This window comes from Schistocerca cancellata, chromosome 1 (genome assembly GCF_023864275.1).
Source record: "Schistocerca cancellata isolate TAMUIC-IGC-003103 chromosome 1, iqSchCanc2.1, whole genome shotgun sequence".
Classification (NCBI taxonomy): domain Eukaryota; kingdom Metazoa; phylum Arthropoda; class Insecta; order Orthoptera; family Acrididae; genus Schistocerca; species Schistocerca cancellata.
The window spans coordinates 118,952,266-118,971,837 of NC_064626.1; the positions used below are offsets into that span (position 1 = coordinate 118,952,266).

Sequence of the window (19,572 nt, forward strand, 5' to 3'; positions counted from 1 at the left end):
GGAGGCGGGCTGCACGATGTTGGGGCATGAGCGGAAGACGGCCTAACGGTGTGTGGGACCGTAGCCCAGCTTCATGGAGACGGTTGCGAATGGTCCTCGCCGATACCCCAGGAGCAACAGTGTCCCTAATTTGCTGGGAAATGGCGGTGCGGTCCCCTACGGCACTGCATAGGATCCTATGGTCTTGGCGTGCATCCGTGCGTCGCTGCGGTCCGGTCCCAGGTCGACGGGCACGTGCACCTTCCGCCGACCACTGGCGACAAAATCGATGTACTGTGGAGACCTCATGCCCCACGTGTTGAGCAATTTGGCAGTACGTCCACCCGGCCTCCCGCATGCCCACTATACGCCCTCGCTCAAAGTCCGTCAACTGCACATACGGTTCATGTCCACGCTGTCGCGGCATGCTACCAGTGTTAAAGACTGCGATGGAGCTCCGTATGCCACGGCAAACTGGCTGACACTGACGGCGGCGGTGCACAAATGCTGCGCAGCTAGCGCCATTCGACGGCCAACACCGCGGTTCCTGGTGTGTCCACTGTGCCGTGCGTGTGATCATTGCTTGTACAGCCCTCTCGCAGTGTCTGGAGCAAGTATGGTGGGTCTGACACACCAGTGTCAATGTGTTCTTTTTTCCATTTCCAGGAGTGTATATTGCTGTAATTATGTAACAATTGTAAATGAATGGAATATTTTGACTTGATTAAGTACTCAAGGTAACAGAGTTTTATGTGTATCACCAGTAAATACCTCTCATTTTCATTCTTGGAGGAAATAAAAAATGACAATTCAAATCAGAAAACGTGTTTTCAGATTGTGAGAACATGGAAAAAGAAGTGTGTTCAGCATTCTGAGGAGATTCATCAAATTAGAAAATATTGGTTATCTCTTTGATCCCAGTTTTCATAGTACCATGTCATTTTGAAGATAGAACAGAAGTCTGATGCTGCAAAAAGTTATAAATTTGAGTAAAGCAAATCATTTTTACAAAATGCTAAGTGATGCAAAGAAAAGAAATTAGTTAAGCAATTGCTAAAGAAAGAATAATTAACAGCATGAGTTCTCCATGTGCTTTGCAAAACACAAATTCTTCGTTATTTACCAATGACTACTAGTTATGAAAATAGGAAGGAGTTGTTTTAACTAAACTCTGATTTCAGTGGCTTATAGAAATGTTCTATTGCCAAAATAGAATCCATTTAAGCTAAAGTAGCAGTACCAGTAATAAGATAGTGTGGCCCAGTCCTGGAGATCCCCGTAGGCAACTGGTAGGGGCAGTATCAGCATTTCCAGAACAAACATAGACACGATGTACTGTTAACTGATATGCTGAGTGCAATTGGTGGGTAGGAAGCCAAAGGATATGCCCAACAACTGTTTCCTCAGGAAAGTAGGGGCCTTTGTAATCCTGAAAATAAAAAATAAATAATTTTTGTTAGTCCAGATAAAAAAGTTATAATATAATACATATGAAATTTTTGAGAGAAATATGACTGGAACTGTCTGTTTATTTCCTTGCCCTACCTTTGTACCTTAGAGGAAAAAAGCTAATGTATGTGACTTAGGGTTTGCAATACTTTTTTCTACATTTGTTGAAATACAGCTGACTGAAAACCAGAATTTGAAGTATTAGTGATGAATACAGATTTTTTTCCAGCAACTTTTTGTACTTAGTGTTTATTACTCTATGTTGGTCTTGTTTGTATTTATTTAATAAAATATGGTTTCAGTTTGTGAAAGTCATTACCACTCAAATGACACACAATTGTGTTACTGTTATACACTATTAAGCCAAGAGATTTGGACCACCTTCCTAACAGTGTGATGGTGCTCATTTGACATACATAATATCTACAGTCATATGTCAAAGTCCTGAATGTAAGCTAGATGATCCTAACAATGCATGCATAGGTCTCAAAGGTCATGGGCAGGACTGAAGCCTGATGACCTACACCACAATAATTTAAAATAGTGAAGTATTTATTTCAGTATTGAGGTGCAGACCCTTGTGTAATTGTAAAGATGTTTACATAATTACTTTGCATGGACTTACTTAGCTGGATGGATTTACTATTCAACTGAGTTTTCCAGTAAACAGATGATATGAATTAAGTCCGCTTGAAATGAAATTAGATTTCATGAAAAGCCAGCTTCTTCCATAATTCAGTTCATCCAAACTAGGACCCATTAAATGTTAAAGGTGTTGTCCTATTATCAAGATCACTCTAAGAATGTATCCATCACTTACAATTACAAACAACAGTGAAAAAGATCATTTTGAAAACTGAAGCTCATCGAAAACAGTTTTCATATCTTCATGTTGGATTAAAGGCTCAATATTTTGGCTTTTCTCAGTATTTAAAGTGATAGTTTAAGACAACTAATTATGAAGACATAATTAGTAGCTTAGACAGAAGTGTAGGCACAAACCAATTAGCCAATAAGATAATTCCTTTTGTTATTTTGAATTTTCCATGTCATTTTTAGGGTTCCATGCCTCAACAGAACCCTTATAGGATCACTTTCTTGTCTGTCTGTTTGTCTGTCCGTCTGTCTATCTGACTGTTAAAAACCACCTTTCTCAGGAACGGTTAGGCATATCAAGTTTAAATTTATGCCACATACTGAGGTCTATAGGTCCTTGGTGATATAAGAAATTGAAGCTTCTAAGCCAAGGCAATCAAAAGATATGGCCATTTATGTCACATATTTTAATATTTGCAAACTCACACATCAAAACCTAGAGGGTACTTCCCATTGTCCTAGAATCATAAAATTTGGTAAAAAGGAAGATTTATGGTACAACCAAAGAAAAAAAAACCCTAAAACTGTAAATTTGTAATTATCACAAGTGAAAAATATTTTTTTGGTAATTTGTTATCAACTGTCTGTCTGTCTGTCCATCTGTCTGTTAAGGCCCCTTTCACTCATGAATGGGTAGACATATGTTGAAATTTACATCACATGCTGAGATCTATGGTTCCTTGGTGGTATAATAAATGTTAGCTTCAAGTCAATGCAGTCAAAAGTTATGGCCATTTATGATACATGTTTTGATACAAATTCCTGTTGCCCTAAAATCATGAAATTTGGCAAAAAGGAAGGTTTCACAGTACAACCACAGGAAGAAAATCCAAAAACTGTAAATTAGTTTCTAATCTCATGAAGAAATTTTTTTTGTCATTTTCTAGTAGACTGTCTGTCTGTCTGTCCATCTGTTAAAACCCCTTTTTCTCAGGAATGGGTTGACATATCAAGTTGAAATTTATGTCACATACTAAGGTCCTTTGGTGTTATAATAAATGTTAGCTTCTAAGTCAGTGCAGTCAAAAGGCACAGTCATTTAGGGCACATGTTTTGATACTTGCAAACTCACTCATCAAAATCTATATGGTGCTTTCTGTTGATCTACAATGATGAAATTTGGCAACAAGTAAGGTTTCACAGTACAAGTATAGCAAAGAATTGAAAACTGTTGACTTGTAATTATATCACATGAAGGAAATATTTATTTTGTCATTTGTTATCTGATGCCAAACTTGATATTAAAACAATCAGTAGGCTGACTGGGCCACAAGGGTAGAAGTCTATGAACGTTTGTTTCACATATAACTTGAAACACAATATATATGTGCAGTAATTGCTCCTGTGTATTTGATGATGGATAAATTTTGAAATGCATCATATGAGCAATATAGTCATTCCTTGCCTGAAGTTTGACTTTTACCATTGTGACACAGTAAGCCAGAATGAAGAACCATTGATTATTATAAAAATGGTCACCTGCTTCTTGCACCACTTTGTCACATCTGTATTATTGAAACAGAAACATTCTGAAAGTCTTGGAATCCTGGGACCAATACCTTCCCAGTATCAATGTTGACAACAGGCAAAAATTGGTGAGATTTTCGATTCCCAGAATGGGTGACTGCCTACATACATAATTAAGTTTGTATGGAACCCTCAGTGCATGAGTCCTACCAGAACCTGGCCAATTTTTTAAAATTGACATACTGATTTTTGCACAGATCAACTACGATGATGGCAAGGGGGCTGATGGAAGCGGCCCAACCAGAACAGCAGGCTGTGGCAATGGACTCAAGGCCAGAGATTGACCAGCACTTGGCAATGGGAAGCTGGAACCTCAGGGTGCTGCATGTGGAGGAGGCAGCCAATGGCATGGGAGTGTCTCCACAGCAGATGACAATGGGTTTGAAGTGGGGGTTGGAGGGGCAGGCTGTGGTGACAGGGCCGCACTCATGAACTGGTAGCTTCCAGTGGTAAGCAGGGGCACAGCTGATCAAAATTGTGCACCACCAACCCATTCACTGTTCAGATATCACAAAGATGGCATCCCTGGTGGCAGACAACAGTGGCCAGAATACACTTGCTGACCAAACCCCCGTGCCTTGGCAACTGTGACGTGAAGTGAGCAGATGAATCCAACCATGGCAGATGTGCACAACTTGGAAGGTGGAGGAACATATGTGGCTGCCAGCCATGAAGCAACTCAGCTGGATCAACTCCCCCACAGGCATGAAATGATAGGTGCTGAGAAAACAGAGAAGGGCATCATCAGGGAAGAATCCACAACAAACTTTTTTATTTGGGACTTGAATGTACACTTTAGTCATTCTGCCTCACCATTTTATTGAGGTTGGAATGGGGGAACCAGGACATGATGAATGCTGTGACAGGAACAAGACAATTGAAAGGTGTGAGAAATGAACTGGGTCCCATTATTGGAAACCACTCAAAAGCGCACAAATTGTGATATCAGCTGATGTTAACTCACATTGGAGAATGTAAGGAAACCAGAAAACTGCATCCATAACCAAGGGTCAATAATAATTCAAGAAGGGGCCCACAATGCTCATATGATGCATTTCCAAATGAATGCATTTCCGTATCTAGCATGAAGTGGGCCACGGGGTAGGGATGCCCCGTTGTTGGGCACACTGCTGACAAGCCACAACAAAACAGATGAATTTCCATCAATCCCTGGCCAAAAAACCTGTCTCCTAGCCAACAGGTTAGTGCATGAAACTCCTCAAAGACCCTGTTGCAGAAGGCGTAGAACCTCACACCATAATACAGTGGGAATGACTACTCTGGGAGAGTGATAATGTGAGGAGAAACAGTCGTGCGAGGGGTCCAAAGACTAACTCACTGCTTTATCTGGCTAGCCCTTTGAACAAAACTGAACCATGTAGCAGAGAACCAGGTCAGTGGCAATGGCAGCTGCTACATGTGAGCTCGCAACTGGAAAATCCTTGACCACAGGCTGTATTTCTGTATCAAGATGGAAGCAAAGCAGTTCTTCAATTGTAGTGAGACAAGAACAGCACTCAGCATTGTAGGCAGTGTTCTGCCTCATCAAGCAAGAAAGTGTAAGGGTTAAACAAGGAAATCAAGGGTATGGTCAGTAATAGGGTGAAACTTGGAGCCACAAGAAAAAAAAAAAAAAAACCATGAAATTCGTGGAGAGCATAGACTACGGCAAGAGCTTCTTTTTTCACCTAGGAGTAATGCTGCTGGGCCAGAGTGAGAGATTTAGAGGTGAAAGCAACAGAGCTTTCACAGGAAAGCAGTTCTTCATTATCAAAGTCAGGACCAGGTCCCACAGGAAGGCAGGATAAAGAGTCTGCATTGGCGTGTTTAGACATAGGTTGAAAATGGATTTCCTAATTGTAGTGAGACAAGAACAGCACTCAGCATTGTAGGCAGTGTTCTGCCTCATCAAGCAAGAAAGTGTACGGCTTAAACAAGGAAATCAAGGTTGTGGTCAGTAATAGGGTGAAACTTGGAGCCACAGACAAAAACATGAAATTACTGGAGAGCATAGACTGTGGCAAGAGCTTCTTTTTTCACTTGGGAGTAATGCTGCTAGGTCAGATTGAGAGATTTAGAGGTGAAAGCAACAGATCATTCACATCCATTGGCACACTGGCATGCTAGGATTACATTGAGGCCACACTGTGAGGCATCAGTTACCAAAATGATGTGCTAGTCCAGAGAGAATGTAGCTAAACAAGGGTCCAAGACTAGTTTAGATTTCAGCAATTGAAAAGCATGTTCACAGTCTGGGCTCCAATGAACAGATACAATCTTGCATAACAAGTTATGCAATTGGTGGGCCAACAGTGTTTCCCCTGGCAGGAATTTATTGTAGTAGGCTATCTTCTCTAGGTGGGCCTGAAGCTCCTTCATGGATGAAGGGTGAGGCATAGACATAACAGTGAAGATGTGGTCTGGCAGAGGGCGAACCTCATCCTGCAAGACCTTGAACCCCAATAAACAAAAGTAGGTTGAAAAAACTGGGCTTCGGTGATGTCTCACCATAAGCCTGCAGATTGTAAGACAGAAAACAAAGTGCACAAATTTTTCAAGTGACTGACCATGGAAGAGCCCATGTCAACAATATCACCCATGTGATTAATGTAACCCAGAACAGGCATATTCAGTTGCTCTAAAAATCATTGGAAAATTGCAGGGACACTAGCCACACCAAAAGGAAAGTGCAAATATTATTAGAGACTGAAAGGAGTATTCAGAACTGGAACTTGCTGAGAGTTTTTATCTACATGAACTGTTGCAGAAATGCTGTAGACAAATTGATTTTAGGAAAGTAGTGGCCACCTGACATTTTTGCCAATGGCTCCTCCTGCTATGTGAGAGGATATGTACCCACCCACAGAGGCCAAGTTTCCCTGATGGCTTATGAAATACAACTAGTGGAGATGACCATTCACTAACCATAACAGGTTGCACCACTCCTAAGGATGGAAGTCTGTCCAACTCTGTTTTCACTTCAGCTTTGAAGTCTGTCCAATTCTGCTTTCACTTGATCTTTGTGGGTGACAGGAATAGGATGTGTAAGACAGAAATGAGCCAAGCCATGAACTTCAAAGAAATATCAGTAGAAAAATTCACAACACGGCCTACATCTTTGGAAAACTGTTTCAAAGGTTCCTCACACAGTGTTTCCAATTGAGAATATATTACCTGATTGGACACAAGGTGAACTGCACTGGTGACAGAAAATCCAAATGACTGAAATGCGTCCATCTTGATCAAGTTCTCAACTCCTGCGTCAGCAGCCACCAAAAACATAATAGAAAGAGGCAGAAGCTATAAGTTGTCTCAACAATGTAATGTTCTGTTCGTTATAACTGACCGGCTTGTGTGTAACTGGTGTTCTGTGAGCTTAAACTCACATAGGTTTGAGAGTTCAATAACGTCACTGCAGCACCTATGTCAATTTGTAGCCACAGCACTTGGCGAAAAACACTTAACCCAGTAAACAGCTTGGGAGAAGTCACAAGCATTGGAGTCACACAGTTTACATCCCTGTCTGTATCCTGAGCAACCTTCAGTGAGTGGACACATGGAGACAATCTAGCCTTTCTTCTGGCAAGCCCTACAAATAGACCTGCGCTTAGGGCACACTGAATGTTCATGCTATACAGAACAGGAAGGACAAGATGGAAACAGAGGATGTTGGCACTGGCACTGTGGTGATAATGGCTTCTTGGGCTGATCTTGGTCTGCTCGGCACTGGGAATGCATGTTTACCACTGCCACTGCCACTGCCACTTCCTTGTGCAAGCTATCTGTCGTCCTAGTGGGAAAATCCTGTGACACTACTGCCACATCACCCCAGTTTGGTCAACTGCTGCCTAAGAAACTTCAAAAGATTCTGCTGCTTGCAAAACTTCTGCCGACAGAGTATTTTCACAGAGTAAAGCCTTCTGACTCACTTCCTTGTCTGGAGCTAAACAGATATTTGTGTTGCACACCATAGAGTATAAATAAGAATCATTATGGGCATCAGTAATCAACTGATTCTTATGACTAAGGCCTTGAAATTTGGCTGTCTAAACCCTGTATGGCCGGTTTTGTTTCTTGCAGCATTGGTAAATTCAACTCATGCCTCTATGATGTGCAATTATTCGTGATGTTAGTTGGACATAAACTGCACATGTGATCAGAAGTAAGAGCTCAGGATTCTTGTAAAGGGGCAAGCTGACACAGTAACTGACACATTTTAGGTGGAATCCTTTAGAGGAAGAAGGCTTTGCACAGTCTGTCACACCAAAAGCCAAAAAATGCTGTCTTTTTTTTGTAAGCTTCCCAATCTTCAGTTAAATTTTCATATGGGGGAAAAGTGGGTGGAATAGCATGGAAGCTGACAAAGTGGTCACTGCTGAAGTACACTGTTCAGTCAGGGCTGGTGGCACAGTGTTCATAATGACTAAACATAATGAAACTGCACTTAAAGACTGCACACGCAGAAACCATAACAGACTCATCACCAGTCACGTAGTAACCAAGTAATACATGAAACCACTCCAAGTAACACAAATATGGCTTTATTCATAAACCTCTGAACAATAATGGAAATAAGCATCTCATGACTCCACTCATAACATAACACAGAACAACTGATGTGCATGGTGCAAACTAGAAGAATATAGAGAAGCCCATCAGCACATAGGCACAAGTCACCAGTAGAGGGCATGGCAGACACTGTGCTATGTGCATGATTCCCACAGGTGGCTTGCAGTGGCTGGCCTGCACTAGTACAGTTGATGGTTGATTTGTGTACACACACACACACACACACACACACACACACACACACACAGTGATACAACATTCAGTTCACTCACACTTATATGCCCTAATAGCAGGATACAGCAAATCATCTTATCATTTGCTGTTGGTGAATTAGGAAAACTGCTGTTATTTCTAGACCTGTATGTTTTGGCAGGTATTTGAGACCTACTCCTGTGAATTGTGTGTACCCTATGTTAGCAACTCAGTAATCTTGCTTGGTAATGCAATCTTCTAGGATAACACAGGGACATCCACCACTTTGTTACTTGCTATAGGGGTCAGTTTATTGATTCATCCTCAGTAACTAGCCAAAGCAAACCAAGAACTTTTGACAAGCCTTTCCATCTTCAGACTATGTCTTACTCTTAGTTGTGAGGCATCACAACTTGCTTTGCATCAAAACCACTTCAGTCAGCATCTTTCACAATTCTGTGGAAATAGATTAAGTCATATGATTTCTCTGGAGCCCTAGAAGCTAAACAGGGTACACATTTTGTTCCATATCATGTGTACTACATGTGATCCGCAATTCTCTGTCCCCTGATGGAGGGATGGGTGTAGTGTTCTACCTGACTAGTGTTCAGACAAATTAAGCAATCAAGCGCCACCTGTGAGTGTCATGTAAAGCTATACAGCTCTGAAATACATGAAAATAATATTTTTTATTTTTTCAGTAGCATGTGACTGATTAAAATAGACTTGCTTCATTTAACACTAGAATGTAGTACAAATTTTTATAGCAGAAAAAAACAGATGTTAGAGTTTTTTAAACATTTGAGGAATCTGTAATTAAGTTGCTGCACATGCCAATGATTAAAATTGTTATTATGTTCTGGCAAAGACAGAGAGGCAGACAGTCAGTCAGTTAGTGGGAGTCTCTAAATGGCAGTTGTCAGTGTTAGATGTGTGGTGTGATTGATTCTGATTGGTATTGGTGATGTGGTATTTTGGACAGGCATAATTTTAATTTTATGAAGGAAGCTCCATAATTACATGGATTGTTGATAGCTAATGTCTTATTAATTATACTATGATAAAACAACAAAAACAATCAATTTTTGACAAAATAATGTAATTGATGTTAGGTCTATCGACCTGCCAGCGCTTTTGTTTGGTAAGTCTCATCATCTTTGTTTTTAGATATAAATAATGTAATTGGGTAGATAAAAAAATCTGCTCGTCAAGTGGTGGCAGAACATGCACATAAAAGTAGGATATAATGAGGCAAGCTTTTGGAGCCAATGGCTTCCTCTTCAGGCAGAAAGGTTGAAGGGGAAGAAAGAGAGGTGAAGGAAAAGGACTGGAGAAGTCTAGGAAAAGGGGTAGATTTTGGGAAAGTCATCCAGAAACGCAAGTCAGGAGAGACTTACCAGACAGGATGAAAAGGAAAGACTGATTATTGGGGATTACACCAGATGAGATTTGAAAATCTTAGAGCTTAAAGTTGGAAAACAGGGTAATATGCAAGACAGAGATTACTGCTTAAATGTCATGCATGAGTTAAGAAGAATGGAAAGCTAAGTACATTTTATATAACAGAGGTGGAAGGGGGCAGCATAAAATAGACAGTTAAGAAATTGAAAAATGTAGAAACCTAAAATGGAGTGAAGAGAGCAGTATTTACTGTGAAGAAATGCTGAGACAGAAGAAATTTACATAAATTAAGGCCTGATGGATGGCGAGAACAAAGGACATGTTGTAGCGCTCGTTCACACCTGAGGAGTTCTGAGAAACTGGTGTCTGGGGGAAGAATCTAGATGGTGCTTGTGCTGAAACAGGCATCAAGGTCATGATTGTCATGTTGTAGAGCATGCTCTGCAACAGGATATTTCATGTTGCCATCTGCATGTTGCCTCTGCCTATGCCCATTCATCCTAACTGATAATTTGGTGGTAGTCATGCTGGTGTCACACTTTCAGCACTAAACCTGCTTTTGATCATGCTGCTTTGGTGAAGGACCTACTTTTCTTCATACATAATGTCAACTGGAAATATCATTTTGCAACCCAATCCCAAAACCTGTCCAGCAGCAAAGCTGACACTGAACTCCGCTTTGAACAATTCTGACCACGATCCCAATTTGATCCACCACAACTACCTCAAAATCATCTTTTACAAGCCTTCAAAGAATTTCTCACATCCAGCATTGCTTCACAGCCCTTTCTCACGTCCCTACAACATGACCCTAACCTGTCCTCTGCAGAAATCCCAGCTCTATGTTCCCTAAAAGCTGATGACTCCACCATTATCCTCCCATCAGACAAAGAATCTACCACTGTGGTGTTTGACCAAAAGGAGTATGTTTGTGAAGGTCTATGCCAGCTGTCTGACACCTCTACATACAGCATCTGCCATCAAGATTCCATTCCTGTGATTGAAGTGACCTGCAGTCCCTCCTTAACACCTTAGGCCCCTCAAAAGGACTAACACCTCAGTCCGTAGAACTTCTAACCCCACCCAAACCACACACCCCCACCTTTGTTTTACCTTCTTCCTAAGATCCACAAACCTAATCATCCTGGCCATCCTGTAGTTGCTGGCTCAAAGCACCCACTCCATGTATATCTGCCTTATTGATCAGCACCTGCAACCCATAGTACAAAGTCTTCCCTCCTATATCAAAGATACCCATCATTTCCCCCCCTGCGGGTTCGGGGGTAAGAATAGGCCCGCGGTATTCCTGCCTGTCATAAGAGGCGACTAAAAGGAGCCTCAAATGTTTCGGCCTTATGTGATGGCCCCCTCTCGGGTTTGACCTCCATCTTTCTTATTATTCCGAAGAGCGAGCCAATTGGGGAAGGGCGCCTTACGTGGTGCACTGTATCCGTCGTGCATTGAGACCTTTAGCCGGCTTTTTCGTCGTTGCAATGGTGTCCCGCTCGTTTTCCATCTCTTGGGCAAGGATACGTCCCTGGGTGTGATTCCCACGCTGCACTCTGCAGTGTTTCTTTTAACTGCGACGACGCCCTTGGACAGTTTTGCACCTAAGATCCAGCACGGTAGCCAGTCCGTTGTGGTGGGGCCGCCATGTACCCTCTTGGTTGTAGCCCCCTGACAACACAGGGATCGCTCTACTGATGCCTGCGCCGTTAACTCCCCACGTATGCCAAGGAGTAGATGCCCGTCTCCCTGGGGCATCAGGACTCCCGGCAATGGACATCCTGCCAGGTGACTATTGCTGCGGCTGGGTGGCGCCTGTGGGGAGGGCCCTTGGTCGGAGTAGGTGGCATCAGGGCGGATGACCCGCAATGAAGCGTGGTACATCATCTCTCGCTGGCGGCCAGCCGCCAGCAGTCTCTAAGCGTTCTCGGGCTCAATTTAATGCTGAAAAGTACAATCCGAAAACGTTCCCCTCTCTGGCCACGCCATGGGAGGAGCGTAAGTCTCAGGATGGAGGTAATAGTTATTCGCCCCGATTCTTAGTTTGTACGAGAGCTGATGGGAAGTCTTTTCTCTCCACAAAGCCTCAGTTCTTCGACGAGCATTTAGAGGACAAGTTTGGGGAGGTGGAGGGCTTGTCAAAAATGCGCTCTGGATCGGTCCTGATCCAAACGGCATCCTCTGCCCAGTCACGACGGTTGCTTGCTTGTGACAAGTTGGGGGATGTTGCTGTTACAATCACGCCGCATAAGAGTTTAAATATGGTTCAGGGAGTTATTTACCATAAGGACCTTCTTTTGCAGTCTGATGACGAGCTGCGCGCCAACTTAGAGCGCAGGGGTGTACATTTCGTCCGGCGCGTTCATCGGGGTCCGAAGGAAAATCAGATAGCTACCGGTGCCTTCATCTTGGCCATCGAGGGTGATACGTTACCGGATAAGGTCAAGGTGATGGTCTACCGATGTGACGTCAGGCCCTATATTCCTCCCCCAATGTGGTGCTTCAAGTGCTGGAAGTTCAGCCATATGTCTTCCCGCTGCACTTCCAGCCTCACATGTCGAGATTGCGGACGCCCGTCTCATCCCGATACTCCATGTGCCCCGCCTCCCATCTGTGTCAACTGCAGGGAGCACCATTCACCTTGCTCGCCTGACTGCAAAGTCTTTCAGAAAGAGCGCAAAATTATGGAATATAAGACCCTGGACCGGCTGACCTATACTGAGGCCAAAAGGAAATATGATAGACTCCATCCTGTGAGAATGACATCTTCTTATGCAGCTGCTACGACAACTGTGCTAGCCCCATCAGTTTCGAGACTTCCAGCCAGCTCGATAAGCAGTAAGACTCCCCCTGCCCTCTTGCCCGTGGGGGGCTCTACCCAACCGGTTGCTCCTGCACCACCTACCTCAGGAGCAACCTCCTCACACCCATCGGGGACGTCCGTCCCCGCTTCTCAGCTGGAGAAGCGTCTAACTTCTTCGGCTACTCTCGCCCGTAAGAGTTCCCTTGGGACCCTCCCTTCCCAGGGTTCCACCAGCGGGAAGGATGACAGCCGCCAGTGGCATAAGTCCTCACCAGCAGCCGGGCGTAGGGCTTCACGATCCTCCTCTGTCCCGAAGACTGAATCGCTGAAGCCTTCCCAGCCAGTGCAACCCAAGGTTCAGCGAGAGAAGTCCAAGAGAAAGACCTATAAGGCCAAAGAACTTGCGGTGGCACCAACCCCACCGCACCTTTCGCACTCTGCGTCTGAGGATGCAGTCGAGATTCTAGCGTCCGCTGAGGACCTTGATCTCGCTGGTGCCTCAGACGCCATGGATGCCTCTCGTACGGGTACTGAATCGGTGGCAGTGAGTGAACAAGTGGCGTAAATTGCCTTCCCAGTCCTTTCACGCCTTTCTCAGCCATGGACAATATCATCCTCCAGTGGAACTGCGGCGGTTTTTTCCACCATCTAGCTGAGCTCCAACAACTTATCAGCCTTCACCCTTTCTTCTGCATTGCTCTTCAGGAAACTTGGTTTCCAGCAATGCGAACCCCCGCCCTCCGTGGCTATTGGGGTTATTATAAGAACCGAGCAGCATATGAAAGGGTGTCGGGTGGCGTCTGCCTCTATGTCCTTCACACTCTGCACAGCAAGTCTGTCCCTCTCCACACACCTTTAGAGGCTGTCGCTGTTCGGGTGTGGACGCCGCAGGCTGTTACCGTCTGCAGTCTTTACCTTCCACCGGATGATGATGTCTCGCAGCATGTCCTGGCTGCGCTGATAGCCCAATTGCCGCCACCTTTCTTGCTATTGGGCGACTTCAACGCCCATAACCCTCTGTGGGGTGGGTCAGTGGCAACAGGTCGAGGCGCCATCGTTGAGCATTTATTGTCGCAGCTCGATCTCTCAATTTTAAATGATGGTGCCTTCACACACTTCAGTGTGGCGCATGGCACATACTCCGCCATTGACCTTTCAATCTGTAGCCCTAGCCTCTTACCGTCTGTCCAATGGAGTGTGCATGACGACCTGTGTGGTAGTGACCACTTTCCGATCTTTCTGTCACTACCACAGCGTCACTCTTCTGGGCGCCATAGCAGATGGGCTATGAATAAGGCTGACTGGCACTTGTTCTCCTCCACCGTCGCTCTTGAGTCTCTCTCTAATGACGACATTGATGCGGTGGTTCAATCGGTCACCACCGGCATCGTTACTGCCGCCGAATCTGCCATTCCCCGTTCTTCTGGGTCCCCTCGGCGGAAGGCTGTGCCTTGGTGGTCGCCTGAGATCGCTGAAGCGATTAAAGATCGCCGGCGGGCGCTCCAGCGTCACAAGCGCCATCCCTCCTTAGACCACCTTATCGCCTTCAAACGGCTGCGTGCGCGGGCCCGCCTCCTTATCCGCCAAGGCAAGAAGGAGTGCTGGGAGTGGTATGTGTCCACCATTGGCCTCCATGTCACTCCTTTGCAGGTCTGGGCCAAGATTCGACGCGTCTACGGCTATTGAACCCCTGCCAGCGTCCCTGCGCTCTCACTGAATGGAGCAGTTTGTACTGACTCCGACGTCATTGCCAATCGCTTAGCAGAGCATTTTGCTATGAGTTCCGCTTCTGCGAATTACCCCCAGGCCTTCCGCTCCCTTAAAGAGTGGATGGAACGTTGGAGCCTTTCGTTTCGCACCAACCACCCAGAATCTTACAATGCTCCATTCAGTGAGTGGAAATTTCGCAGTGCCCTAGCTGCTTGCCCTGATACCACTCCTGGGCCAGATGGCATCCACTGTCAGATGCTGAAACACCTTTCAGTGGACTGCCAGCGGTGCCTTCTCGATCTTTACAACCGTCTTTGGGTCGAGGGGGTGTTTCCGTCGCAATGGCGGGAAGGCGTTGTCATTCCCGTTTTGAAACCTGGAAAGACCCCTCTGGAGGTGGACCGCTACCGCCCCATTAGCCTCACCAACATTCTTTGTAAGCTTCTCGAACGGATGGTGAGCCGGCACTTGAATTGGGTACTGGAGTCTCGGGGCCTTCTGGCTCCGTCTCAGGGTGGGTTCCGGAAAGGCCGCTCCGCCGCCGACAATCTAGTGAGCCTGGAGTCGGCCATCCGTACTGCCTTTGCCCGCCGTCAGCACCTGGTCGCTGTCTTTTTCGACATGCGGAAGGCGTACGATACGACATGGCGTCATCACATCCTTTCTACGCTTCATGGATGGGGTCTTCGGGGCCCTCTGCCGATCTTTATCCGCAATTTCTTGTCGTATTGTACCTTCCGCATGCAAGTCGCAGCCTCCTATAGTTCCATCCACGACCAGGAGAACGGTGTGCCACAGGGTTCTGTTTTAAGTGTCTGCCTGTTTTTAATAGCCATTAATGGGCTCGCTGCGGCCGTGGGAAATTCTGTCTCTGCTTCCCTGTATACTGACGACTTCTGCCTTTATTACAGCTCTACTGGCATTGCAGCTGTTGAACGTCAGCTACAGGGTGCTATCCGTAAGGCGCAGTCTTGGGCTGTAGCGCATGGGTTTCAGTTTTCGGCGGCCAAGACCCGCGTCATGCATTTCTGCCGGCGCCGAACAGTCCATCCTGAGCCGTGGCTTTATCTTGCCGACGAACTCCTTGCTGTGGTGGAGACCCACAGGTTTTTGGGGGTGGTTTTTGATGCCCGGTTGACTTGGCTGCCTCATATCCGGCAGCTTCAACAGACATGTTGGCGGCATCTAAACGCTCTGAGATGCTTGAGCCACACCCGCTGGGGCGCCGACCGCTATACCCTGTTACGGCTCTACCAGGCGTTAATCCAGTCCCGTCTGGATTATGGGAGCCTGGCTTATGGCTCAGCATCCCCATCTGCGTTACGAGTGCTGGACCCAATTCTCCACAGCGGGATATGCCTTGCCACTGGTGCTTTCCGCACCAGCCCTGTGGACAGTGTACTAGTGGAGGCAGGTGTCCCTCCACTGCGGTTCCGGCGCCAACGTTTGCTGGCCGCTTATGCTGCCCATATTCTAAGCTTGCCCGGGCATCCAAATTATTGTGTCCTGTTCCCGCAGTCAGTCGTCCATCTGCCTGACCGTCGGCCCCGGTCGGGTTGTCCGATCACCGTACGTGCCAAGGAGCTTCTCTGCGGGCTTGGGTTTTTCCCTGTTCCACCTCCTTTCCGGGCGCCTCTGCGTACACCCCCGTGGTGTGTTCCTCACCCTTGCCTTTGGCTCGACTTGGCACAGGGCTCGAAGGACTCGGTCCCTCCGGAGGCCTTCCGCCGCCACTTTTATTCCATCCTGGCCACGTATCAGGGCTCTGGAATTGTTTACACCGACGGTTCGATGGTTGCTGGTCGTGTCGGGTATGCGCTAACTCTAGGGGACCATTCCGAACAACGGTCCTTGGCGGCTGGCTGCAGCGTTTACACTGCTGAGCTAGTCGTCATCTTTCGAGCCTTAGAGTATATCCGCTCCTGCTCAGGTGAGTCCTTCGTTATCTGTAGCGATTCCCTGAGCGGTTTACGAGCTCTCAACCAGTGTTTTCCTCGTTCTCGTCTGGTGATGGCTATCCATGAGTCCCTGCATACTCTTGCGCGTTGCGGCCGCTCTGTGGTATTTGTGTGGACCCCCGGTCATGTTGGTATCCCGGGCAATGAACATGTTGACAGCCTGGCGAAAGAGGCCACGAGTAAACCATCTCTGGATGTTGGCCTCCCAGAGGCTGATTTGCGGGCAGTCCTCCGCCGAAAAGTTTTTGCGCTTTGGGACGCTGAATGGCGCGATCGGCTTACACCCAATAAACTCCGTGCCATTAAGGAGACGACGTCTATGTGGCGGTCCTCCATGCAAGCCAACCGCAGGGACTCAGTCGTCCTTTGTCGGCTCCGCATTGGCCACTCCCGGCTAACACACAGTTATTTACTGCGCCGGGTGGACCCTCCTGTATGTCGCTGCGGGGCGGCTTTGACGGTGGCCCACATTCTGTTGGCCTGCCCCCTTTTAGCTGTGGTCAGGCAGACATTTGCACTGCCTGATACGCTGCCTGCCGTTTTATCTGATGACCCTGTTATGGCTGTCTTAGTTTTACGTTTTATTAGGGCAGGGAGTTTTTATTCTTTAATCTGAGTGTTTCTGTTTTATTTTATTTATTGTGTTGATTCTGGCCTTTGGCCTATGATTTTAAACTGATCTTTTAATGTGTTTCTAAGTGGTTGGCTTTTCCTTTTTTATTTCTATGGTCGGCCAACCACTGTCACATTCTGTGTGGTTTTAGTTCGTTTTGTCTTGTCTTTGTCTCAGTTTCTCTTGTTCTGTATCGTCTGTGATCTCTTCTGTTCCTCGTTTTTATTCTCTGTGGGTGTTCTTTGTATTTGGAAAAAAGGGACCGATGACCGTAGCAGTCTGGTCCCTTTCATCCCCCAAACCAACCAACCAACCAATCATTTCCTAGATCATATGAAATTCATGCCCCCCTCCCTCTCCCACCATGCACCTTGCTTGTCACCATTGATGCCACCACCTCCCACATACATCATATGTCTGCTGCTGAACATTTCCTCAGTCAGCACCCACCTGATTCCAAACCTACGATATCCTTCCTACTCACCTTAATCAACTTTATAATTACAAACAGCTACTTCACCTTTGAGGGGTATATGTACAAACAGATCAGGGGTATAGCCATGGGAACCAAGATGGCTCCTTCCTATGCCAACCTTTTCATGGGCCACTGGGAGGGGGGTTCCAGGGATCCATAAGTCTTCAGCCCCTGGTTTGGTTTAGATACATTGATGACATCTTTACCATATGGATCCATGGTGAGGCTGACCAGTTAAAGTTCCTGGAATCTCTGAATACTTTTTCCCAATTAAATTTCACAAGGTCCTATTCTGAATCCCATGCCTCTTTCCTAGATGTTGATCTCATCTTCACTGAAGGCCAGCTACAAATATTACTACTACTGTCCAGATTAAATCTGCTAATAAACAACAGTACTTACATTTTGACAGTTGCCATCCTTTCCATGCCCAACGTTCTCTCCACTACAGCATTGGCATTCAAGGCAAATGTATTTGCTTGGACGCAGATTCTTTACAGCAATACATGACCATTCTCACCTCAGCCTTCACTGGATATAATTACCCCACCAGCCTAATCCAAAAGCAAATTTCCTGGGCCATCACATCTAATCCTGGTACTACTGATCCCTCCAAAAACAACTTTGGAGCACACCACTGGTCACTCAGTATTATCCTGGTCTGGAGTGTATAACATTACATAGGCATTACTACCACCAAATTATCAATTAGGATGAATGGGCATAGGCAGTGGGTGTATTCTGGCAACATGAAATACCCTATTGAAGAGCATGCTCTACAACATGACAATCATGACCTTGGTGCCTGTTTCACCCCATGTGCCATCTGAATTCTTCTCCGACACCAGTTTCTCAGAACTCTGGAGGTGGGAAGTAGTGCTACAACATGTCCTTGGTTCTCACCACCCACCAGGCCTTAATTTATGTAAATTCCTTCTGTCTCAGCATTTCTTCACAGTAACTACTGCTCTCTTCACTCCATTTTAGTTTTCTACATTTTTCATTTTCTTAACTGTCTATTTTTTGCTGCCCACCTCCCACCTCTGTCATGTAGAATGAACTTAGCTTTTCATTCTTACTAACTCATGCACTATGTTTAAGCAGTAATTTCTGTCTTGCATATTACCCTGTCTTCCATCTTTAAGCTCTCAGGTTTTGAAATCTCATCTGGTGCAGTCCCCAACAATCAGTCTTTCCTTCTCATTCCATCTGATAAGTCTCCCCTGATCTGCAGTTCTGGATGACTTTCCCAAAATCTACCCCCTTTTCCAGACCTCTCCAGTCCTTTTCCTTCACTCCACTTCCTTCCCTTTCAGTTCCTCTGCCTGAGGAAGGAGTCAGTGGCTTCAAAAGCTTGCCTAGTTATAGCCTTATTTTATGTGTTTGTTCTGCTGCTGCTTGGTGAGTAGATCTTTTATCTATCCAATTACATTAATTATATGAATATAATAGAGGGAAACATTCCACGTGGGAAAAATATATCTAAAAACAAAGATGATGAGACTTACCAAACAAAAGCGCTGGCAGGTCGATAGACACACAAACAAACACAAACATACACACAAAATTCAAGCTTTCGCAACAAACGGTTGCTTCGTCAGGTTGCTCCTTCCCTCTTTCCCGCCGACAAAGCAACCGTTTGTTGTGAAAGCTTGAATTTTGTGTGTATGGTTGTGTTGGTTTGTGTGTCTATCGACCTGCCAGCGCTTTTGTTTGGTAAGTCTCATCATCTTTGTTTTTAGATACAATTACATTAATTGTACTATGAGAGAGTTATGTGTCATAGTGTCTTACAGGTGTCATTGTGAACACTGGAACTGCAATGAACTGCACAGAGACTAAGTAACATATTGTAAATCCAGCTCTATCTTTGAATTTTGTTTTGTCTACAAAAATAAATTATCAAAATGCACCATTCATTCAGATTGTTCTTTTAAGTAGCTCCCATTTTCCTCTATAATTTTACATAAAAAGAGAGTATGCAATGCATATTAAGATAAGAAATATATTGCTG

The 19,572-nt window shown here is 45.3% G+C and overlaps 1 protein-coding gene across 1 annotated transcript in view; it reads right to left on the minus strand.

Annotated features, from left to right (window-relative positions):
* Positions 1-19,572, minus strand: part of LOC126152447 (extracellular matrix organizing protein FRAS1-like) — a 64,289-nt gene that overhangs the window by 20,437 nt on the left and 24,280 nt on the right. The window contains exon 5 of the mRNA XM_049916010.1: positions 1,220-1,408. Within this exon, the coding sequence (XP_049771967.1) occupies positions 1,220-1,408 (189 nt within the window). The remainder of the gene's footprint in view (positions 1-1,219; positions 1,409-19,572) is intronic.